Source organism: Pagrus major, chromosome 18, assembly GCF_040436345.1.
Source record: "Pagrus major chromosome 18, Pma_NU_1.0".
NCBI lineage: Eukaryota > Metazoa > Chordata > Actinopteri > Spariformes > Sparidae > Pagrus > Pagrus major.
The window spans coordinates 11,898,178-11,924,170 of NC_133232.1; the positions used below are offsets into that span (position 1 = coordinate 11,898,178).

Sequence of the window (25,993 nt, forward strand, 5' to 3'; positions counted from 1 at the left end):
AGCAGTAAATTCACCATGGCCCACTGACCTCTCTCCCTCTTCTGGTTGTCCAGTGAGAGGAAGTGGACACAGGAGGACAGTGGAGAAAAGGCACTTGGCTTCGGGCATGAGTCTCACCAATCTCCCTTCCTTTTCTTTCTGTCCATTAGACTACCAGGGCCATGCAAGTCTGTCAGATTTAGTCATTTTTTTAGACAGGAAGAAGGTGCCTATCAGTTGAACTCAGAGGTGTATGGCAAGACTTGCAGGTAAACTGGTGGGATCAACAATAACACATCAAATGACGACTGTCTGCTGGCATGTTTGCTATATCACCTTTTATAGCATGATGATGTGTCAATGTGTTTCAACTTGTGGCCAAAAAAATCAATTAAAGGGCCAGTATATAGAAATTGTATGGGCTTCAGATTGCAACCAACTGCACATGCCTCGTCTCACCCCCCCTACAGTGGCAGCAACAAAAAGTGAAAAAACGTGTAGGGCCACCTCTTGAGCCAGTGTTTGGTTTTTCCTTTCTGGGCTACTGTAGAATAATGTTGCAGACTCAATGGAAGAGGAGCTGCTCCCTCTGTAGATAGAAGACTCATTTTAAGGTAACAAAAACACAATGAATCTGGGTTTTAAGTGATTATACACTAAAGAAACCATAATTATGAATACTATATTCCATTTCGGCCCCTAAATACCCCTAAATCCTTCACACTGGACCTTTAATTCTGCTTTAATTTTCACACTGGTCTGCATGCATGGTGTTATTCAGTGGTTGTTCCTGAACAGCTTTTTAACACATTCTGTATGAAGGTCTGTAATGTCTGTTTGACATAATTTACTGCAAACCACAATTTAAGAATTCTGCCATCAACCAAGGGCCTGAGCTGAATGGTTTACTCTGGTAGTATTTACAGTCTAACAAGCTCACCGGTATCCCCTAGTAGGTAAGTTGATTAGTTTATTTATTTCTGTAAATTTACGGATTTTACCTCTAGTTTTGTAATTGATCTAATGTAAGTCATTTACAAAGTGGAAATGCACTATTAATGCATTTTTCCTCTTGTCCAAGCTTCTAAAATGTAAGGATTGGTGCAGTTTTCTTTTTCATGTCAGAGAGAATTGGAAATCCCATGGAATCATCATTGAAACTAGTAACCTTGGGTTCTGGGAAACTGGAACTGCAATTTTTCACTACTTCCTTATGTTATAGATTGATAGATTAACATCTGGAATGTGACACCTGTGTTTTACCAGCTGAGCTACACATAATATGATGCATTAGTTTAGATCTTAAGGTCTTTGTAAAGTTGGCACTCATGAAATGTAATACATTTATGGGATCAGTCGACCAATCAGAGTGACTTGAAGTTGCACTGGAAGTTCAACCAGGATCCTCACCTCAGCACTCTTCACACACTATTTAACAGCAGCCTTTGACTCCACATTCTTCCTGTTATTTCTTATCCTGTTCTGCTCTTTTACCCAGTCATAGTGATTCTCTTATTCTCTATTGTTACTCCCTAACCACTTAACAAGTCTGCATACATACACATGCATATGCATATTCATATGCGCGCGCGCACACACACACTCACACACTCACACACACACACACACACACACACACACACACCTCACACTTTGCAGGCTTGTTGCTGAAGACCCAAGGAGGTGCAGTGTTGAATTTGGTGCAATTTGGACACGCTAATATTAATACATTTTGAATAAACAGCAAACATCACTCTGTGCCGCAGTGAGGGCATGGGGCTTTAGACCGGTTCTGTAAACCCCTCTGATTATTATCAGGTAATCTGTGATATAGAATATTTTGAATGGGTACTGTAGTAGTGACAATATAATTTCCTCTTGCTCCTCCATTTAAATACATCAACTCACCAACAATATTAAATATTAATGTTGAATAATTAAATGCAAAAAGGTTGAGATTTTCCCAAATTATCCTGTATCATAAATAAATTAACAAGAAGATTACATAGTAAGTTTGTCTGTATTTTGCTTATTGGTCTTTCTTGGTTGAAAGTTGTCCCCTGCCATAGCTCAAACAGCCTAAAAATACCCTGTTCCATGTACACCAATAACAGCACAGTCCATCAGCTTAATAAAGCATATAAATTGCAGTAAATACATTAAATGGTGATGTAAATACATCACTGCTCTTCGCTGATTAAATTACAAATGTTGGTAGCTGGAGGAAAGAGAATACGTGGTTACACAAAACTGAGCGGTTCCTGTGTTGCACTGTCCTGTGCTGCCATCTTGTGGATAATCACAGCACTGCAACCAACAATCTTAACAAAACGGGTGAGGGTTGGGATTAAAATTCCTGGCATAAGGTGTTAGTTCAAGATTTCAAACCCATCAATAAATGAACAAGAACATTTATCTGACCTAACGACTATTTGGACCAGAACATCTCCATTAAATGATGATGTTGCACCGTGTCTGTCTGCTGAATAGACAACTGCTGACGCATTTGCCATAACATTTTAATGAGGTCATAATATGTCAATGATGTGTTTTCAACTTTTTTCTATGCCCATAAATGAACAAAATTAAATAAAATGATAAATTAATGCAGCGTTAAATGTCATATAAAGACATGTTATTAATGCTAATTAAGTAAATATATAAGAGCGTTGTAATATTAAGACTCATTCAATTTTAAAATATGTTAATATCTCTAATAGGCTATGTCTAAAATACTCCGTAACTTTTGGGACACCGTTTCTGGAAAGATAAGTTGCAAGCTCTTCAAATGTTCGGCAAAATGATTTAAACATCAAACCTAAACATTATTCACCGTTTGTTTGTCTTTTTGACGGTGGTAGGAATTTCTGAAGCCGATGGTGTATCTCTCAACTTCGTCAAATATCCGTGGGTATATGCAATACCCTTTGACAGACTGAAATGGAATAGTTATTTGCTTGGACAGCAGGTGGCGGTAATGTTTCACTAAAAGCCGTAAATCGTTAGTGGAGGAAGAAGAACCATAGCAACGATTAAACAAAGATGGCGGCCTGGACTGTTGTGCGTTGGGACACTTCAAAAGTCTTCAGTTTATTTCTCTTGTTTACTGCCGTTCCTTCCAACGAAAATGCAACGAGCTACAACAACTTTAACTCGGCTGTGTTTGGTGATAAGAACGTAACATTTAACGATATGGACAATTATACAACTACACAGCCTACAGAGTCAACAACCCCAACAACACTGAGCTACAGCAGTACAGAGGAGCCCGTTCAGCCGACCCTGTCCACTGAGCCCCTGCCCACCTCCGACCGCCTGCTCACTCCTGTAACCAATGGTAATCGGTCGCTATAACGAACTACACTTTTAAACAGATTCTCCACTTCATAATGAAACATTAGATATTACATTACATTAATAGCGAACCTAGGTGGACACTCTGCTCCACAAAGCTACTGTCATAGTGTAGTATATAGTACGTAGACATATTCTGTATACCTGTATAAAATGCATACACAAACAGACATATAATGGCGATGTACACCATATTACCACACTGAAGTCATATTTTTGTTTGTGTGTGTTGTGTTGCAGTTGACAGCTTGTGTCCCTGTGATGAGCACAAGGATGTGTGTGACATCAACTGCTGCTGTGACAGAGAGTGCGGTGAGGAGGTGTCTCTGTTCACTGGCTGCTCTGTGGTCACTGTCAGGTTAGTCTGTCAGCTGCAGTTAAAGAAGCTGGATTTACAGTCACTGTAGAGTGTAGATGAAGGTCCAGTGTGTAGGATTTGGGATTCAGGGGCAGATATGTAATATAATTTTCACAATTAATAATATTTTTATTAAGTTAAGAGTATAATCACCTACACTTAGAATCATTGTGTATTGGTTACCTTATCATGCCCCTTTTATATGTACAGAGGGAGTGGGTCCTCTCCACAGAGTCAACCCAGTCCACCATGTTTCTGCAGTAGCCCATAACGGACAAATAAAACACTGGCCTTTTGCATTTTTCACATTTTGAGCAGCAAAGTAGGAGAGGTATAGGAGAGTGGAGCTTGATGCATACTTGTTTTCCCCAAGGCACACATTTGCTCCCATGCTAATAAATATAGGAGTGCAGAAAGAACTAAAGGGGCGCTATTACATTTTGAGGAAATCTTCACAAGCAAAACAATAGAATTTCTTTTGATACAAAATGTGCATTTTTTTTAAAAAAAATTATAATTTCTGCTTATAACTGTATTCAGTAAAGTAATATGATCCTCAGAGCAGACAGTTTCCATCCACCTTGTTTAATAGATAATATTCCTTTTGGTCAGTTTCAGAGACTCAAACGTATATGTGATTCAGAAGAAGATTTTGCAAGAAATGCTCAAGACATGAGCCAGAGGTTTAGGACAAGAGGATATCAACAAAAAACTATATCCAGAGCTTACAATAAAGCAAAATGTCTCCCTAGAGAACAACTGTTGGCTTCTAAACAGAAAGATCCACAAAATTCAGATCAAGTATACTTTGTGACACAATATAGTAATCAAGCAAATAAAATCAAACAAATCGTCAAAAGAAATTGGGACATATTGAAAAGTGATAGTACTCTTAGAGAAGCTCTCCCAGATGCTCCAACCATCAGCCTCAGAAGAGCTCCAACCCTAAATGATAAACTTGTTAAAAGTCATCTCCCCCCTATACAATGAAAAACCTGGCTCTCCACCAGAAAAGGTAATCAGGTAATCAAGTGTGGACATTGTAATCACTGCAGTAATATGATAAATGCTAACTACTTTACTGACATTACATCTGGTCGTAAGTTTGATATAAATTCATTTATCAATTGCAATACTTCATACGTTGTTTACAGACTTGAATGTCCATGTGGTCATTTCTATATTGGGAGAACAAAGCGTAAATTAAAGGCAAGACTGGCTGAGCATAAGTATGCAATAAGAACTGGCAATCCCCAATATCCCATGGCTGTTCATTATAAAGATGTAAATCATGGCAGTTGTAATTCTTTAAAGATATCAAGTATAGAGCATATTGAAAACTCAATCAGGGTGGAGACAGGCTCAAAAAACTCTTGCAAAGAGAGTCTTTTTGGATTTATACATTGAAAGCTACATATTACCCAGGTTTGAATGGCGAACTGGATTTCTCTCCCTTTTTGCAATTGTTTTCTCTTAGAACTGATAGTTCTGTTGTCTCTTAGACAGGTCCTTAGAGAGAGAAATAAGTAATTTCTCAGTCTTCTACCAAGCTTAATATTTATTACATGAATGTATATATTATGTATGATTTTTTGATTATTTGTTAAATTAATGATGTTAAATTGTGTGGTGCAGATTCCCCTATGGTTGTACAGAGTCTGCCATATTCTTGACCTTTTTTTTTTCTGTCATTAGCAGATCATGCTGATCATGTGACCGCCTACCTGCTCACACTGAGCAGCTGTCTCTGATTACCTATTTAACAATGAGCAGAGCTGACTGACAAACATTTTGCCCTTGCCCTGACGAAAATAAAAACATGCGTTGGCATGTTTTTATTAGACTAGCCATGTACTAATAAAGGCGTTTTAATGAGTGCCTCAGATCTTTCCTTAAAAGTAATATGATATTTTAAATTTGGGTTTCTTACACATGTTCTATAGTAGATTCAAGCACCTGTACAGCACCAAACCTGTGTCAAATTATATATGGACAAAATCATTATTTGATTTCCATCATATGAAATCAGATGTTATTGTGCTTTAAACAACCTAAATTATGATTCAGCTGGCATTACTACATATGGATGATAAATGAGAGGACAACAAAAAAGCTTCATATGAAATATATAATATATAAAATAAGATTTATTCTTTCTTGTTTCTTTTAGACTTTTGATGTTAAGTTTGAACAATACAACCTAGTTAAATGAGCCCTACCACACAATGACCTTCCGTTTCCATGTGTAGCAATATTAATAAGACTCTTTAATTGAATATATCTGAAAGGTTTACACATGGCAGTAACCTCTGTCTACATATGGTGTATTAACAGGCTCATCCATGGTGTGCATTCTTTTTGTTTACAGTGGCAACAAGCAGTTGTGTAGCCGAGATGCAGCGTCCCACTCTTTAAGGAGTACAGTAGATGGCTATTCAGAGGTGCAGTTGTCTGTCCAGAAGGAGACTAATTATGATGTCTTCTGCATTCAGTCACAGAACCGTAAGTCATTCATGGTGTTCATTTGGAGTAGAAATTACATATGAATAACATATTTTTTTAAAGAAATATTCTTCTGTCTAGGTGTTGATGGATTCTCTCATCCCTCACCTGCTCTTCCAACTAGCAGCAACTTTGACTCGCTGTTTAAACAATTTAGCAGCTTTATTTTTGGCTCAGAAGAGAATAGTGGTCAGGTGTCCTCTGCAGAGCTCCTGACTGTGTCTGGATACCAGGTAAGTCACTACTTTGAAGGGGTAACTGTTCAAACCCATTATTCGTAATTATCATGGAACAACAATGTTCACTCTCTGCATTGGTTCATGTTTTCAGTATGGAGACCTGATGGTGACAGCAGGAGACAGTGGGAAGAGAGGGATTTTCTGGCTGCCAGCTCCGACTGTTACTGCTGACTGTGCGGACACCAGTCCTGCAGGTAACTACTACTCACTATAATGTGAGACAATGTCACTTTTGTCACTGTGTATAGTAGTGAACAAGAGCACATAAAGAAAACGGTCATAAAGTCAGCAAACTGACTCAATAAGTCAGTGACACACTATTAAGAAAGGGAGCAACAGATTGAGCAAGGAAATTATATTAATATACTACCATTCAGACACAAGACAATTCATTCAAGTCCCTTGCAGGAGAAACATAACAACTGAAAATAACACATGAGAAAATGTTGAAATTGTATTTAAAAGACAATAAAAAAATTAAAAAAGTAAATGAAAAATGTTTTAGCCCTGATTTTAATGAGCTGACAGATCTCAGGTTTTCAAGAAGCTTGTTTCACCTATTGGGTGCAGAGAAACTAAAAGCAAGGGTGCATTTTATTACATTTTTTTTTTTTATTTATTTTTTATTTAACCTTTATTTAACCAGGAAAAGACTCATTGAGATTAAAAATCTCTTTTACAAGAGTGTCCTGGATATGGACATATGAATCCAACCTTTAATTCATAAAAGGAAGAATGTACTATTACATCTTAATACAGTTAAGTTGTACCCCATTAATCACTCAAACTCAAGCTTTTACTGCACTGAGATAATGAGATGTGATTCCAAAAAATACACTAAACTAGTCTGGTCCCAGACCCGTGAATCACCACCCACACCTTTGATTTGTTCAGTAATCCAAGTTGGTCTGGTTTTGTGCCAAAAAAAAGATCCATTAAAAGCTTTATTGAATGTTAGTAACTGCCTGTCTGACCCTTGGGCGTAACCCATGTGACACAGATACAGTAAAGTGACTCTTCAGTGAGCAATCTTGTTTCTGAACCGTCTCTGGTTGTGCTCACTGTGGCCCCCTTTTGGATACACAATCGACCAGTCACAGATTTGTAGGTGGGCTTAAGAATGAGAGTGTCATCTTCCTCGCTAGCTAGCTACATCCATTCTAAATATCAACAAAAAATGGTTGTTGGTTAATTTACATTTACTCTTAAATCTGGCATGTCCATAGCTGCTGTACTGATTGGTTAGTTCAAAACAAAACAAAATGCATTCATACATAATGTGAATGACTGTTTTTTTTTTTAAATAAGGTAGTAGAATAAATTTATAAAATATATGAAAGCTGTAGTGTAGTTTTGACTACAGATCCTTTCTCAAACTCCAACTTTTCAACTGTGTTATATGAAACTTCTAACACGCATGTAAGGCAAGATTATATTTACAATTGGACCTGTAGAGTTTACTTATTGACATGTCACAACTGCTGTCATAATACATCCAACCTACAACTAAAATAGTACAAAGTGCAACTCAAATAAAAGTGAAGACAGTAAAGGTTGATTAGTGTAGATTACGTGCTGTAAAATCTGGGTTATACAGAGGACTTTCAGGAGAGTGGTGCCGTTCTGTTTATTCAGAAATATAAGGAGAAAATCCTTCATGCTTTCATATTAAGATTATTTCATCATTATATGCCATCAAGAGTGTTTCTTTGTTCTCTGGTAAAGGAATAGTCTGACATTTTAAGAAATAAGCCTTTTCATCCTCTTATTTCATTGTAATTTTTAATTTTTTTTTGCATGTGGTTGCTTTGGTTTTTCCTGTTTTTCTCCCCAGCCTTCCTACAGGATCAGAGCAATCGGTGTTCTCGGGATGTGGTCCTGGAGCAGGACTGCAGCACTCTGCTGGCCCTCAGCATTGACACCTACACCAACATCCAGCTCTTTGCTGTGAGTCCTACATTTACACTGCGACATACTGCTGCTCCACCATCAAACACTCTTACTTTCCATATTATCCGTGAGTGGTGTTTCATGCACCCTGGGAGATATACAGCGATTAAAGGGGCACTTTACCAAATTCACAGTACATGTGTCTTGCCAGTTCCCTTACTTTATTGAAGTGCAATACTGCTTCAGCCATTTTTCTCTACCTGCTCCAAAAGTTGACAATTACCATTCAATAGTTAGTTCAGATCCAAAAACAATGTGGTCAAACACCAAAGTCACACAAGTACTCAAACAAACTAACTGATCTAAGTAGCAGTAGACATTCAAACTCCCATGTTCTGCAAGGTGAAAATACTTTTGTTAAAGGAGTCTGATGACCTTCAAGAAATCGGTATAAAGGCTTCAGTTTACCATTGCACTACCAAACTTACATTTTTAGATGGCTATGTACACCGATCAGCCATAACATTAAAACCACTGACAAATGATCTGAATAACATTGATCATCTCATTACAATGCAACGTTCTGCTGAGAAACCTTGGGTTCTAGCGTTCATGTGGATGCCACTTGACACACACCACCCATCCAAACACCATTGTGGACCAAGTACATGGTCACAGGTCAGAGCTGTTTTGGCTGCATAAGGGGAACCTGCACAATATTAAGTAGGTGGTTTTAATGTTGTGGCAGATCGGTGTATGTTTTGCTGCTGCCCCCATTCTTAGCAGTACATTGCATTGCCTCCATGCCAGTTCTTCTGCCTGCTTCTCCAAACTGGGGGCATGCTGACCACTGTCTACTGTAGATTATTCAGTGACAATGAACTAACCCTTTAATATTTCAGACAGCTGGAAAGTATTTCTGGGTGGACTTTACTAGTGATTTCTTTTAATTTTTTGATAAGAAAACAAAGTATCATGGATGTTTGTACAGAGGTTGCACAAGATGAATAAGCTACTGTATTGGAAATGCTTAAAACACAGAGAAACTCTACAATAGTGAATCTATTGATACTAATTTAAAGATGTTTAACTAAATCTTTTTCATTGCCAGGGGAAGAATAAAGTTGCAGATGTAAGTATGTTGACTTTTTGTGTGTTTAACTCTGAAACAATTAGTTAGTTAATTAGTTGATCTACAGAAAATCAATTAACAAATATTTTTGTAACAGATTATGTCTGATTATGTGTTTCTTTGTTTTCTAATCTTAAAAACAAAATATCTTTTATTTGGGACTACTGGTCAGAAAAACAGGTTTGTTTTTGTTTCGGGGGATTAATTGATAAATTCATCAGGTTAATTTGTTAATTAATTAATCTGCCTGCTTTGCTTAGTCTCATAACAATTGCAACATATTTTATGTACATTGTAGAAGTGATCACATGGTCATCACAATGATAGATTCATAGAATCGGCGGTTGACAACTAAACAGGTACACCTGAAGCCTAATTTCCACCAAACAGTCTGGTCCAGTTCAGCTCAGTTTGTTACACCTCAGAACAGTAAGCCCTAGATCAGCTTTGTGTTTCCACTGTGAACGGTACTATTAAATATAAGCAGGGTTGTTACTGGCCAGCTTTGGAGTAACCGCTTTCACTTTCCAGCACTTGGAAAACAACTGGACTGGTCTGGCATCTATTAAGTGACACACTGTGACCTGTACTGTAGATTACAGCCAGATTGACAACATATACAAACTGATAACCTTTTTTACCTCTGCCCCGCTCACATTATTCGTCTTTTTTCTGCTGCTCTCACTCTTTTTCTCAACCACACACAGCACACACAGCACACACGTGTGTTTGTTAAATTGTTTACTTTTCCATAAAAGCATGAAACTTGGTAGACTTGCACAGCTTGGGGACATTTTCAGAGATGGTGCCATTGCAAAAACACCACGTGGTGGCCATGGCAGCCATTTTACTTACCGCCATAGCTGAATTATTTATTTTGCATCACAGCTTCTGAACCAAATATGATAACACAGAAAAGGTTATGTCTTCCAGTATGTTTATGATGGTCAAGGATTACAATGATACCATATACAATATCATAAATTGTACAGATGAAGAGGTAATGGTGAATTCTTTTACACTGTGAAAAGGAAACTAGAGACCAACTTATGATGGGAACATACCAGCCACGATGCCCATTAACATGTTGACCTATGAGTACTCAGAGCTAGTCATTACTACATTATTACATGAGTTCTCCATAATCATAGGTCAGTACTGCATTGTAGGTGGGTGATAAGTAATGTCGTAGGCCACCTCCTCTGTTCAAAGACAATCAGTCCAGTTTGACTGATTGGGGAGAAAAAACAACCTCTCCATAAACGAATGGCACAACACAGGAAGGCCAACTCCTCAGGTCAAGACTCTGCTGTCCACTTACATCTGAAGGAGAAACAATCCTTTGAGGACAACAATGTAATCATCTTGGCCAGGGAAGACCTATGGTTTGAAAAAGGAGTAAAAGAATCAATCTTTGTCAAACTGGAATGATCGCCTTTGAACAGAGGAGGTGGCCTACAGCATTACTTATCACCCACCTACAATGCAGTACTGCGTTCCCTCCCCAGACAGCTTAACAACCATTCAAATCTGGGCTCACCTAGCCCTAGCAACCCACATGAAGGCCAGTTAAGTCAACGACCCACAAGTGGCCCTAACGACTCTGAAACTCAGAACTCACACGTGTCCTTATGAGAGGTAAAACATCTTCAAGAAACTGAAACAAGTCCAGTTGCCTGCGCTACAGCACATTAGCATGACCTGGATGACTGAGAACCTTCATCAAGAAACATTACTGAAGCAAAATTCACATCAAGTTCTAAATCTTGTCATTTCCTTTTGATTGGGACATTTTGGTTTCATAACAGGACAGGTGTGTAGGCCTAGTGCCGTTGAGCTGGAAAAACTGGAAACAGATGTCTACTTATAAACACTTACTATAGACACTACTTAATACATTATTATGTTTGATTCGATAAGAGGAACACACACAAAACTTTGTCTCAGTTTCTTTGCAAATAAACTCATTCAAACACACAGGCTGCAGACTCGGTACCTCAACAGGGTGAGGTAAAACAGGACAGTACCAAACGGTTCTTTTAGTACTATCTTTTTGATAATGGAAATGCAAACAATTGTTTAACAAACTGAACTGAACTGTACTGCTTGGTGGAAACAGGGCTTTATATACATACATAATCATATATACTTTACATGTATTAGTATATAGCCACATTGTCTCTCCATGATGTGAAGAGTTAGAGTATACCGTTTGTCTTCACATTACTTTACATTGTAATTGTCTTTATTATTTTTCAGCTGATCCATGTCTTCAAAGGTACACCCCTTAAAACACCCTGTTTTGTTTTAGTGGCCAACAGAACCTCAATATCCGATAATGACCTCCCAGCTCAGTGTTGTTTTGACACCCATCTGGGAGAGCATTTTGGGGTATGCAGGTGTTTTTGGGTGCTGTAGAATAATTAAGGAACTGCATAAAAGTTTGTATTAAAAATGTTCACATGTCATCACAGCCCCTGTCTAAGCAGGAAATTTAGCAAGACTAAATTTATTTTGCGCAGAGTAAATAGGTCCCAGTAACATGTGGCAAGCACATAGTGCAATAAGTTAGCACAGACAGGTTGAGGTGAAATGCTGCAATGTAAAGACACGAAAAATGCCATTTCTCTCATAACTGTTGCTCATTTCCCAAGAAGGAGGAAGTCATGAGTTATTACCCCACAATTCACTGTTCCTTTACACTACTGCACACTATTCAATAATACCATACTGACACAGGTTTGTTTCACCTGCCTTTCATGGAACTAGATACTTGACCCACCACAGACTCCTGTCTGTTTTTTTTACTGCCAAAACACTGCTATAATGCAATGTTTTTAAACAAATCTGTATTCTACTGGCCCTATAATGTCAACATATCTGTAACAATGGAAACCAAAGGCCGCCTGGAATTTTGGTAAAACACAATGAAAAGTCTACAGCCAAGCTAGCAGCTCTGTCACTGGTGCTTCCAGCTAAATGTTAATGTCAGCATGCCCACAATGACAAGATTCTGATGTTTAGTTCTTTTTTACCATGCTTACAATCTTAGTTTAGCATATTTGCTAACTAGCACCAAACAGTAAGTACAGCTGTGGCTGTTGAGAGTGTCATTGTTTTTGCAGATACTTGGTCATAAACCAAAGTACTGGACAGATGACATTTTTGACTTGATGGTGCCAAAGGGAAGTCAGTTCACCATGTTTATCTGTTCAAAATTTTGTGGCTATCCATCCAGTAGTTGTTGAGATATTTTAGTCTGGACCGAGACGAAGTGGTGGATCCACGGGCTTTGCCATCTCTATCAATATACAAACTGTAACTCTGCACACTGTTGTCAGTTGAAAGCAGGGGATGATGATGAAAAATGTCTGCAATAAATGTTAATAAAGATGACCAATTTTGTGTATGTGACGTTGCTGCAGGTTGTTCCTGTTGAGGTGGCTTCAGTTTTTCTGCAGTCTGTAGATGGTACTCAGACGGTACTACAGATCAGTGATGGAGAAAATCTCAACCCTCTTCTCCTGAACCCAACCCTCTGTGCTAATGTGGTGCTGAAGGTGATTCTAGCTTACTCCAACACATGCCTGTATCTATGTTTATGGATTTAAAGCTTGCAATATATTTCATCAGTTTATCTGAGGAAACAATAAAGTACTAAGTATTTGCCCTTAAGTATTGTGTTCTTGTCAAACAGAATATAGACATTAGAGTACACAAAATGACTGCAAATATAGCAATAATTTTTTTTTGCCCTTTGTTTTTTTTCCTTAGGTTGTCTATGTGATGAGGTACAATCCAGCTGGTGAGATAGTGAATGTGAAGGTGTCTGTGGTGCTTGGATTTGTTCATGAAGCAGCTGTGTCCATGGAGCAGGAGTTTCTTATCACATTTGCCCAGGTAGTGTCTCAACAAAATGTTTTCTATCTATCAGTGAGTGTTATCCACAAAAGGGTTGCTTTTTTTTCTACATGAGGAAGAAGGAAGGAAGGAGGAAGGAAGTCTTAATAGTGCTATGTTGCACTAACGAAGACAATAATAACAGATATAATAATTTAAATATAATAATAATAAATAAATATATATAATAATAATGGCGATGATAGTAGGAGTCAAGCAGGACCATAGCAGCATGACCAACCATGATCAATAGGAACCTGCGAGACCAGAGAGCCCAGAGACTCCGGGGAAGATGCCAAGTCAGTAACATTATTTAAAATGCATTATTGAATGTGTACAGGTAGAGAGGAAGAGAGAAGAGCTGGGTGCATCATGGGAAATCACCCAGCAGTGTAAGCCTATGGCAGCATAGCTAAGAGCCTGTGCAGGCCCTTACTATAAGCCTTATCAAAAAGGAAAGTTTTAAGCCAACTCTTAAAGGTAGAGAGGGTGTCTGTCTCCCGAACCATGAAATGAAAATATCGAATGATGATGGAGATAATGAAAAGAGGAGACTGCTGACTAATCGCTGACGAAGCTACACATATAGTAAACCTTGTCTGATTCTCTACTGTCAAATAAAGCTCCAAAATAATCCTGTGGACTGTTGCTAGTAAAGGAAATATACCTTTCCTTCAATGTCAAGGGGTGTTGAAATAGTTCACTCTGATTAAGTAATAAAAAGTTGGGCCTGTGCAATCTATAAATGTAATAATTGAAAATGTGTTAATCTTGAGACTAAATGTACTTTGTCTTGTGTCTATTAAACAGGAGGACGAGGAAGAGGCGGCTGTTCACTACAGTGGAAATCCAGGTTATGTGGTTGGACTACCTCTTGTGTCAGGAACAAGAACAGCAGAATATCCTTTATCTGAGAATTCCAGTATTTTTAAACCTGGCCCCTTTATTTACATGTTTTGGTATGTAAATGATTCATACAAATTTTTGGAATCAGTCACATAAGATCACCAGCTAAAATGGCTGCAATGCAATCCTGTGGGATCCACTAAAAGTGCTTGTTTTTGTCACCAACAGGCTATGGTTGCTATTCTAAGTGTCTGAATTCAGAATTCTCCTTTAACACTGAACTTCCCTCACCCTGATTCATAGATACTAGTGGTGATGTCCTTGGACAGCAGTAGTAAGGGGTTATGGGTACTTTGACAGCATTTGACAAAAGGTGGGATAATGTTCTGATTCTAAGTGCTATGTCATAGGCAACTCGACTTGTTTCAGTTTCTTGAAGACGTTTCACCTGTCATCCAAGAGGCTTCTTCAGTTCTAACCAACGGGAGGAGAGTTGGAGGCTTTTAAACCCTGTTTAGGAGTGTCCTTGCAGAGTCGGGACACGTGAGCTCTGAGTCTCAGCGTCATCAGGGCCACTTGTGGGTCGTTGACCCAACTGGCCTTCATGTGGTTGCTAGGGCTAGGTGAGCCCAGGTGTGAATGGTTTTTAAGCTGTCTGGGGAGGGAACTCAGTTGTGCATTGTAGGTAGGTGATAGGTAGTGTTGTAGGCCACCTCCTCTGTTCAAAGACGGTCGTTCCAGTTTGACATAGATGGATTCTGAAACTGAAACTGAAGTCCAGTTGCCTATGTTAAATTACCATGACCTGGATGACTGAGAACCTTCATCAACATGATAATGTTCTGATGCTCTACATTGCCCAGGATTTGTCCTTGACAGGTGTCTTCACTGGGATTGTTCAGAGCGTCGACCCCAGAGAAACCTTGTCTCTTCTCCACAGTACTGAGGACAAGGACTGTTTGCTGGGACCACATCAGCACTTCCCTGTCCTGTTCGGTCTGGACTCTGTGTCTGGTTGCACATTAAGGCAGGACATCACTCACACTCAACAAATCTCATCACTATGTACAGGTACAGTGTCTGTCTATATACATAAGTGATGGTGACTTGTCTTGTTTCTGCAGACTGTTGGATGCTGACAACTGCTCCCTGGTCTCACATGTGCTTCTGGATGTTCTGAGAGGACCAAACTATACTCCATATGTGGCATCCTTTGGAAACTCCCCGTTAGGCTATCCACTAGACTGGCTGCCAGTCAAAAACAACTTCAATCCCGGGGTGAGCACAGTTAGACCAGTCAGTTCCTGAATCTGATAGGAGTGGAAGTCATGTCATTGCAAATTAGTACAATACATTTTGGTGACACTGCCATTGGGGAGTGCCATTGACATGAGGGGGAGTGCTTGGTCCACAACGGTGTTTGAGTGGGTGGTGTGTGTCAAGTGGCATCTACATGAATGGTACAGACAGACAGACAGACAGATAGATAGATAGATAGATAGATAGATAGATAGATAGATAGATAGATAGATAGCGAGAGAGAGAGAGAGAGAGAGGGAGAGAGATAAAAAGCAATTAAAAATATTTCAGTGCAAATGTATTTTGGTAGATGAGTGAATCAATTAATAATTGGAGATTCTAAACTCTAAAATGAGGTGATAGCTTGAAGTACTCAAGTACAAAAATTCCTTGCTGCATAAACTGCACAAACAGTGCTCCTGTCAACACGTCCACCTGGTTGTTTTTTGAAGCCCCACTCTAATGTGATTTGATATTTTCGTGATCTTTCCTGAAAAAGTTTTGTAATTTTTGAAAAAAAAACTTAATTTTGGGGTTAAACTTAACAAAATGAGAATCTAGGACTTTTAAGTCATCCACCAAGTTTGGCCTCGCACGTGTGCTCTATGAAGAGCCATGCCGTAACCTAAGCAAGTGGTCGACACTATAGTGAGCATTTATACATGTGTGCTGGTGCGTCTGTGTTGCTGGCGGTTGCGAGCGTATTGCCAGCTGTACTTTCCTCTTTAAACACAACGACCCACGCGGCTCCATACAAAACTGGCTTGAACAACTTGGCCTAGCGGCCCGCATCGTTGTGAATTGCAGTTACATTTTGGGGGGGTGCATGTTAGACCACGCCATGGTTATGGCGTAGATTCAACATTTAACCACATCCCATTCTTGGTTTGAGAAACAATGTTAACAGTTAGAAAGTCTGACTGGAGTGGAGCTTTAGTTTTCTGCCTCCATCATGTGGACAAATCTGCTGGTCAAGAGGCGTCATAGAGCGCAATTAATTTGCGTTACTTTCTTTAAAGCGTCCTTTTTACTATAATTAAATAATTGAAAGTATTGCTTTATAATGACAGCCCTAATGACATGACAATAATGACACACACACACACACAAGTATACAGACTTGCAGAGATATGCGCTCTACTGAATGCCATTCTATTTTAGATCATTAAACCAGCATTAATCAATACTATACATGTTTCCACAGTTGAGCGCACTTAAAGTAGTGTATGCCTAATGTTGTGAGGCCACAATCCAGCTGTATGTTTGTCATCTGCAGGAAGCACAGAGTTGCAGCATCCCACTGTCACTTCATTTAGAAATTGAGTGGACTAAATATGGATCCTTGGTGAACCCCCAAACTCAGATTGTGAACATCAGAGAAATCATCCAAACCAACACCACCAGTTTGGTAAGACTGATTTGAGAAATACTGGGAGGAAAAATTAGAAGATGCAGTGACGGTCCAAACATTTTCTACTGTGTCTGATGTCGTGTTCTCCCACAGGAGCTATTATCTGGAGGCAGCAGTATCCTGTCAGTCAGGAGTTCAGTGGCCTTTATACCAGTTTCTGCTCCTGCTCGTCCTGGTTACAGAGCCACACCCACCATTGATGCCAAACTGCCCTTTGACTTCTTCTTCCCTTTTGTCTGAACAGCCCATTTGTTTTGCTGGCCCTGTTTGGGCTGGCTCAAACCGAGTATTTTTCTGTTTGTTCGAGAGATCTCAAAGACTGTTTATTTGACACACAAGACGTCACTTGGTTTTGTTTTGTGGACTGAACTGATACTGAGACTCAAACTGAGTATTTTTCTGTTTGTTTGGGAGATCTTGAAGATGAGGGATTTATCTGTTGAGAAGAAGAGACACTTTTGGGTTATTTGAACTGTATTGGGGCACTGAATGTATAAATACACTGTTTTGGTCTGCTAAATTCTTGTGTGGAGGTTTCTTATTTTCTTACTTTCTTATAGTGTCTTTTTCGTCGTAATTATGCTTTTACACGAAGGTTTGACTTGGGTTCCTTCACAAAAAAAGCCTAGGTTGCATTTTGTTTCACTTTAAATAAGGGGCCATGCACTGAAATACATGGGTCCTTGGGTAAGGTTGACATATAACTAAACAAAAATTATTCTTATCAGATTTATATTCTGACTGGCACCCTGGCACCGGCTGCTGCAACTGCTACAACGTGCGGCACTCAAGTGAGGAGCTGGAGGCAACGGCAACACATTCACAAGATCAAGGTAAGCGATTAATTGTTATTCATGAGGCAAACAAATGTGTGTTTGTAATGAAAGCTAGGTTAGCTTAAAGGATAACTTCAGTATCTTTAAACCTGGACCCTATTTTTACATATTGTAAATAAATGACTAGGTCCAGCCGGCAGCTGCAAAATGGGCTGAATCTGCCAAAAAGTACAAAGTACATCAGAATGGCGGTTTCTGGTTAAATAAAAAGGATTTTAATCTTTAACACAAAGGTCTATCTCTGTATGGATCCTTCCATAATGCTGTCAGACACTTAAAATAACAATCTGAGCCTGTTTGTGGCAAAAACAAGCACTTTGCGTGGACGCAAGTTACTTTCATTGCCCAAAAGGAAATTGCAGCCCATTCCATGGCTGCCGGCTGAGGCAATCTACTGGACCAATTCCAAAACTGTTTGTATTAGTCATTTCGAAACCAAAATATGTAAACATGGGGCGCATTAAAGGCTAACACAGCCCAAGAAAAAATCACAGTTGTTTGTCACTGATGTCTAAAATAATGCAGTAACTTGAAATTTAATTTCCAGAATTAAAACGAAGAAGGTAACGAGAGAGGTGACTATAATATGCTATTTTAACATCTCTAGACTAGGAGAGTAACTTAGTATGGGGAAGTTTATTACTTTATCAATGTCTCCTACTGTCTACTTTCTTAAACCAGCCAGCTATATGAGACAGTTTAGGACAAAAGAGAGTGTCTGTCTGAGACTCAAACCAGAGAAAGGTGAGTGATTATACAAGTTACCAATATTGAGGAATAGTCTAGTAAATAATTTACTTAATTCTGTCATTTTGTTCTTTTTCATATTTACAGTCAGCGCAAGAAACATAGAGCAAGTGACTTTGACCCAAGATGGCCCAAAAGCCATAGTTGGCTCATGACCATTCCTAGTGGGATGTTGTGTGTACTCTGCAGAAAACACGATCACTCACATCATGTTATTTTCATAAAGCAGCTTAGTAAGAACTACAGACTGGATCATTTTGTCTGTCATCAGAGGTCTGAGACACACCATGATTCTGTAAAGAAAAACAGCAATCTCAGAGCAGGTAACATAATGACAAAACATGAATGAAATTCTGGAAAACTGTCAGTTTAGTGTTACTGTATTCATCATTCTATTCAGAAAGAACAGTTGTCCAAGCTCTAGCTTTCCAAGCAGACATTGAGCATAAAGCCCTGGAAGGATGCTCCCAACTAATCTATGAGTTTGCCAAGCAAAAGTGGCCACATCAGACCAGCAATGTGCTTCAAATGTGACAAAGGATCGGCTGCTCCTTATTTGATGCACTGAATGTGAGTTTTACTTGGGTAGTCAGCCTAAAAAAAATGTAGATTAAAAAATAGGCTTGTGTAGATTAGAACAGGTATAGGACAACAATTTAATGCTGTTATGTGCTTAATTTTGCTCGCCAATTTCTTTTGTTACTGTAGGTGGGTATTAACACTTCATATACAAGTGCAAGGATTATTGATGAAATTCTGGAGATCATTGGGACCATGCTGGAAGACCAACTTGTGACAGAAGTCTCAAAGTCCCCCAAATGTCTTCCAAATGTTTCTGACTTAAATACAGTGGTTGCATATTTTACGACAGTCATTAATCACTTCTTCCCAAAACAATGACTCCCTGATGTTTGTGTTGATCATGCCTTTCCTGGGGCAGTGACCCTTTGATGTTTTATTGGACAGTAAATGTCATCCTATCTACCTTCCTGTAAACACCTCACGCGAAGAGAATTGCCCCTCATGTGACTTTCTAACCCTTACACCTTAAAGGGGAATCTCCCCTCCTCTCAAATCCCTATATGTTCTTCTCACACATTGCTGTGACAAAACAGTTGGGACTTGTTGTCACGTTAGCTTTATTTTGTATTGATATCATAATTGATATATTTCCATATGTGACTTCTGTTTGCAAATTCATTGGCTGAAAAATTCTACTTAAGATACATTGAATCTGATGAAAAGGGAGGTACTGTCGTAAAATCTGCAGTCCTCTGTATGACAGATGTGAAGGCTAGGGATGCGGACACTCTGAAAGAGGCCATCCTTCAGGTCACAGCAGAAAAGAAACTACCCATGGACACTTTTTCTTCTATTGCAAGTGATGGTGCTTCTGTCATGGTTGGTATGTTTTTGTTTTTGTCTTGTTATTACAAAGATGGTATCAGTGGTGATAATGAATGTGGGAATTTAACAGTTACTTATTTACCATAAGGTCGAATATCGGGTCGGGAAGAAAATGCAGGATATGTTCCCTGGCCTTGTGACTATCCATTGTGTTGCTCACCGACTAAACCTAGCTATCTCAGATAGTGTTAAGGAAAGGTAATGTATACCTTACCTAGCCAAGTACACCCGAACCATTGGGACCACAGTTTGGTTTTACCAAGCATCTAGTAACAGAACAGCCAACCTCAAAGCAGTGGAGAAGCACTTTGAGGTCCCACTGCTCAAACTGCAGGTACTATTTAAAAGAAAAAACATCTCTCAACATTCGACTTGTTTTCAAAGATTGCAGATATATTAACTTTAATAGGTCTCTTGTATATTAAGGGAGGCAACCAGACCAGGTGGGAGAGTAGCAAGTCTCCATGCAACAGATGTGCTGCGAAAAATCATGCCGGCTGTCCTTGCTGATCTATCTATGCAGGCCAGATATGAGCCAACGGCTGAGAGGCTCCACAGATTTTTTTAAACATGAATTCTTCCCACCAATGTTGTGCCTAATGCAGGTTGTGCACAAAACACTGCACAGACAGTTTCAGGTTTTCAGAGAAGAAACCTGTTTATTGCACAGGTGGAACAGGAGGTAATTGATAAACCAAGGCTATCTGTACATCAATCTTACAGGATTTATGATCATTGTCAGTAAACAATTGTTCTTTGTTAAAAGGTATCTGTTTTGGTATCTTCTCCCTTCAAAAAATGAGGACGAGGAGATGGATGAACTGGCTTGGATCACACTGGTCTGAAGCCTTTGTCAGAAGAGGACCCTGGCTACTTCCAAGATGGTGTTTGGGACAGGTTTAAAGCCAATGTATGTTAATTTCTTAACTAAAAATTGCGAATGAGATCTAGACCTTCCTTTTAAGTAAATTAATAATATGCATTACAGGTTATGGACCACTTCCTACCCCTGCTGGTTGAAAACCTGGAGAGCAGATTCCCACAGATGGGTAACCTGGGAGATTTTTAGAGTGCCGAATCCCAATTCTGGAGAGCACAGATGAAAGCCATGGGTGTGACCACATCAACTTTTTGGCAGTCTTTCCCAAGGCTGAAAAAGGAGGTTCTTGTGATGGCTTATGCAGATTGTTTACTGTCCGGCCTCAGCTGGACAATAAAGTTACGTCGTGACGTTGCTCCCATGCTTTGAATTGTGGGACATAAGGCTAATGTTACTTATGCAGGAGGCGTGTTGGATCATCTGAGAGTGACTTCAAAAAAACAAAAAAACTTGCAGAGTGTTTTTTTAAACAGACATCTCGGGGCACGTCTACAGCCATAAATAATAATTGTTACAGCAAGCCCAGCTAATCAGCCAAGATCTGAGTAGGCACTGTCAACCTTGCTGTCTAACTCTGAGAGAGGTGTGTGCAGCAGAGTCAATAGATGTCTTATCTTAAAGCTGCCATGTGAAAACAATATTATTGTAGACAAACGTGAAAGGCACAGCAGATGGATAAATGTTTTGTTTTTGTAATGTTTATGTATTGAAAAGATTTAGCTTTTATTTTGTAGACTGCTGTAGTCTGATTATTGGAAGGACTTTCTGAATAAAAGGGGAATTTAAATGATGAAAAAGTAGCCATGTGCAGTTATATAGATAAAGACATAAATAAAGAAATTGACAATTATATATGGCAACAATCACAGTATTGTAAAGCCTTATTCTGCACACTGAAGTAATGTGTTTGTCATGGGTTAGATTGCCAAAATCAGAAAAATAACAGCTAAAATCCCTGAGGAGCTAAATTAGCATTTGTGACGGTTGCGTCCACAGTTTGCAGTTACCTACAGTTCCCTCAAACAATGTAGCATGAAGATGCGCATCAGAGGCGCTTTAGAAGTACGTATAGGCAATGCTGACTGAAAACTATGTAGTTATATGCCACATATCTGCACCCTGGTTACACTCTGTCACAGCTAATTAACAGCGATCTCCACACTGCCTCCGAGCTGGGCGTAAACATACGTCCGACTGTATGTTTCACTTATAGGCTTATGCAAGTACAAACAGTAACTTAACGTTACACATCTTTAGTTTACTTAACTTAGTTCACAGAGGAGCTGTTACAGTTAAATATCAGCCGAAGCAGTCATTAACATAGCGTTAGACTACATACATCCGCTTCCTGTGGAGTCAATCAGCTGAACCAGGTGGTGCAGCCTTCCAGGTGCACCACCTGGAAGGCTTTCCAAGTGGTGCAGCATATGCTTCTCATACAGTCCACAGCTTGTCACTCCATCAGCGCCTGTAAGGAGGCAGCACAGTTGCAGTGAATACAAAGCACGGCTGGGCTATACAAGGTCCAGCTACTATCCGCCCACTGTAGCCACATGCCTTCACACCTCATTGTTCTCTGTCCCCTCTCAAAAGCTCCGTCACGGTGTCGAAAATTATGGCAGTTGGATATACTTCACACAGATTTCCTTTGTTCTTTGTTTGCTTGCTTGTTTTTTGGAAAATAAACTACGAAAACCAAAGGAACGTTGAATGGACATTGAACTTTTTTTCCCTGCGTACATTACAGCCCATGGTGCAGCAGTGGCTCTTTGATTTTTATTTTGAAGTTTGGTTTAAAGTTTGATTTTAATTAAACCACAAATGACCACTACATCCTTACTTCAATATATGAGTTTAAAGGGGCACTATGCAGTTTTGGAGAATAAATTCAAACTCGTTGGAGTGTAAAAATATCTATCTTTTCCATAACTGAATAAACAAGCTGTTCTCAGAGAAAAAATAAGGTCCCCAGAACACTGTTTATATTCGGCAGACCCTGCCACCTTTCTAGTTTCAAACAAAGTAAAACAGTATGAAATCATGTTGTACTTTAAGGTCAGTTTGTTTATTCAGTCATGAAAACGTAGAGAATTTGTTTAGTTAGTTTGTTTAGGCATAAAAAAGTTAATGAAGATCTTTCTCTTCTGGTTAAAACTACATAGAGCACCTTTAATACAACACGTATCTGTTGACAGAGAAAATCTTGGTATAGCATGTATATATGGACAGCCACACCAAAAGCTTACAGTAACATTACATTTGCTTTCATGCAGATTCTTGCATCATCATGTCATCCGACAGGAGGGCACCAGGTAATATATGTGTAATTCTTGGTCAAGGTCATCCATAAGCTTATTATTATTAAGGGAGTCGGGCATCTCTTCAAGGATCATCTCTATCTGTACCTTCAGACACCCAGAGTCTGCTAACAATAAGTATGCCAAGTGTGAAGGACAGTGGGTAACCATGTCAACGCACAAAGGAAACATTCTTTATGACGCACAGAATCAAACATGATTACATATTTCTTAAGAGAGAATCAAACATGATCCCACATTATGAGAGAATCAAACATGAACACACATTTCTCCCACAAGAGTTTTGTAAGATTATTTGATAAATGTTTTATTTTATTTATTGTTATTAATCTTTATTTTTCATAAAAAATATATTTACACAACATACAGTATTTGAAGTGCTCATGTAAATTAAGTTCTATGTACAAGACATCAGTCTGAGGAATGTTTCAAATATTTATGAGCAAATTACGGCAATGGCCTTTTAGCTTTATAGAGCAATATCCAGTAGCATGTGAATATCATTTGAATATATGCAGACCTTCAACTGGTTTCCATTTTCACGGTTCTGTTAACAAGGAGGAATACTGAAATCAGGTCTAAAATGGAAAGTTCATCATGAAATGTGTAGTTTAAATGTTTCTAAAAATGGTGCAAAAAGGTACATGATATAAACAACTTTGAACAGTACTTCCACAACAGTTAGCTTAGCGAGTCAGAAGTCTATTCCATGCTTCTTCAGGAGGGCTTGAAGTGTCTGGTTCTCTTGTTCCTAAGACAGATGGAGACAGAAGAGTCAGTCTGTTGTTGGGCCTCAACCTACCAGGACATTATTCAGAATTACCTCTCACATACACATATGAAAGCCAACTCATTCACACACACAACTGAAACAGTCTCATGAACACTATCGAAAAATACACAAGTAAAATGCTCTCATATAGTATTGTGTGGTGTAGGGATGAACCCAACCCGGAAGTTAGCATCACCCTGGTTCCCTCCACAAAAAGCCTAGGGGATTTTTTAATTGGATTTTGGTATATTGCTGAAAATAAACGATGTGGCAAACACAAGCTTTTGATACAGATGAATACCACATTTGTGATTTTTGAAGCATAAATTAAATCGCCAGAAGTAAAAAGCAGTGTTTCACCTACCACTCAAAGGAACCCCCGTGCCCCCCCAAAAAGAAAGGGACAAAACATGTGTCTTATATGCGTATGAGTCCTGAGCCATGAATGCTCTTCTCTCATGTCCCTACCAAGGGTGTGGCTTATCTCTGCCTACACACACAGCAAAGAACAGGATCTGGTTTGATTGACAGTAACCCAAGCTGAAGATGTACGCTCAGTGCAACACTAAAACCAAAATGAACGAACGTCGGCCCCAGAGGGAAAACCAGGCAAAAATATCTGCATTTTTCAATCACGTCGCAACTTCAATTGCTGTCACCCAACCTACCGCTACCGAACCTGAACCTGGAACCAGTGGCAAGGATGCTCCTCTGCTGTGGAGGGGAGGGAAGCCCTGCCCTGTGCACTGACATAGTTCCTTGACTGACCTTGACCTTGACTATGACCAAGGAGTTTATCGAGCTGATTCCAATGACTGACACTACAACCGCAAATTACATTTTCAACTCTGTGGTCAGACTGTTGGACCGGGTCGGCGTGGACTACAGATGATATAAAGACAAAATCACGGGACTGATGCGGGAGTTTCAGCAAAGATTCCAGGTTTTTTGTGAACTTGAGAAAGAGTTCACAGGTTTCTGCTTGACATTCACAGTCAAGGCTTCAGATCTGCAGGTTGGCATCCAACTTGAGGTAATTGACTTGCAGTGTGATTCAGATTTAAAGGACAAATTTCTGCGGGCCTGGACACATTTTAACAGTAGCACTATTCACACTGCCCTTTCAGATGCTGAGAGGGGGGACGGTTTCGCTGCGACTCTGATCAGAGTAAATGCGAGCTGGCGTCTGTGTGAATGGAAAAGCCAGAGGCACAGATCAGTCTGACAGCTAAACAGATCCTTATTCAAATAAAAGAAAAATGACCCACAAAGCAACGTTACAGGACCAAACAACAGTAAGGTGGTAACTAGTAGTGTCTTTGGCAACTTATATGAGGAAAAAAATGTCATCCAGTCTGTCCTACCGACTCTTCATCATCACATTTCTGCCCAAAAAACAGCATCAGAGCCAGGTGGCACCCACAGTTGAATGGCAGTGATTATGTGACGCAATTCAGAACAAAAAACTTTAACTCACCATGTCTTTGTCACCTTCCACTATTGTGTTGTTGTAGTTACTGTCTCTGGCAACTTGTATTGAAAAAAATGACTGTGACGGTCAGCCTCCTGACTGAGACCTCAGTGAACTTTTCCCCAGAAAACAGCATCCCTCCCCATGTGTGAGAGAGCCTGACAGGGTCTGCTGTTTTCTGATGGTGATTATGTAATTATGTAATGGCGAAATGGCGAGCCTTGGTTGCGCTGATAATGTGGAGTCTCCAAATTGTCAAATTGACAGCCCTGGCAGGACCACTTAACTACTGTATGTGAACAGGCTTTTTCTGTCATGAGCATGAATAAAACTAAAATGCGTGCCAGGCTTACACATAAGCACCTAAATGATATTATGAAACTGGCAACTGCTCAAGATTTGATGTCTAATATTGATGAATATGATGAATATTGAAGGCTAAGAGTTGCCAGGTTTCAGGGTCAAGTAAAAGAGTATGGCCCACTTCATGTAAAATACTGCGTCAGAGGCACCCGAACACCCTGACCTGAACAAAGTTTGGAATGCAGAATGCCTCCTTAATAGCTTCTACTGTAGTTGGTGTAGTGATGTCAGCATTACTGGAGTAGAAATGCATGGAAATTAATTTGTTCAGTTCACAGTACATGGAACT

At 39.3% G+C, this 25,993-nt stretch overlaps 2 protein-coding genes across 5 annotated transcripts in view; one reads left to right on the forward strand and one right to left on the reverse strand.

The window, feature by feature from the left end:
- Positions 1–3,049: 3,049 nt before the first annotated feature.
- LOC141013308 (tectonic-1-like) lies at positions 3,050–17,430 on the forward strand. Its single transcript, XM_073486978.1, has 14 exons — positions 3,050–3,316; positions 3,574–3,691; positions 6,060–6,193; positions 6,275–6,426; positions 6,524–6,626; positions 8,267–8,379; positions 9,434–9,454; positions 12,880–13,014; positions 13,229–13,354; positions 14,165–14,253; positions 15,090–15,227; positions 15,325–15,478; positions 16,776–16,907; positions 17,004–17,430. Exons 1-14 carry the CDS (start codon positions 3,172–3,174, stop codon positions 17,148–17,150), a joined length of 1,707 nt encoding a protein of 568 aa, XP_073343079.1. The 5' UTR covers positions 3,050–3,171; the 3' UTR covers positions 17,151–17,430.
- A 5,949-nt stretch (positions 17,431–23,379) lies between these two features.
- hvcn1 (hydrogen voltage-gated channel 1) overlaps positions 23,380–25,993 on the reverse strand; it is a 35,598-nt gene continuing 32,984 nt past the window's right edge. For all 4 annotated transcript variants that reach the window (XR_012180447.1, XR_012180449.1, XM_073487688.1 and 1 more), the window contains one exon: positions 23,380–23,849. Coding sequence is in view for 2 of the 4 variants with exons in the window: in XM_073487688.1 (XP_073343789.1) it covers positions 23,785–23,849 (65 nt within the window). In the remaining 2 variants the exon portion in view is untranslated. The remainder of the gene's footprint in view (positions 23,850–25,993) is intronic.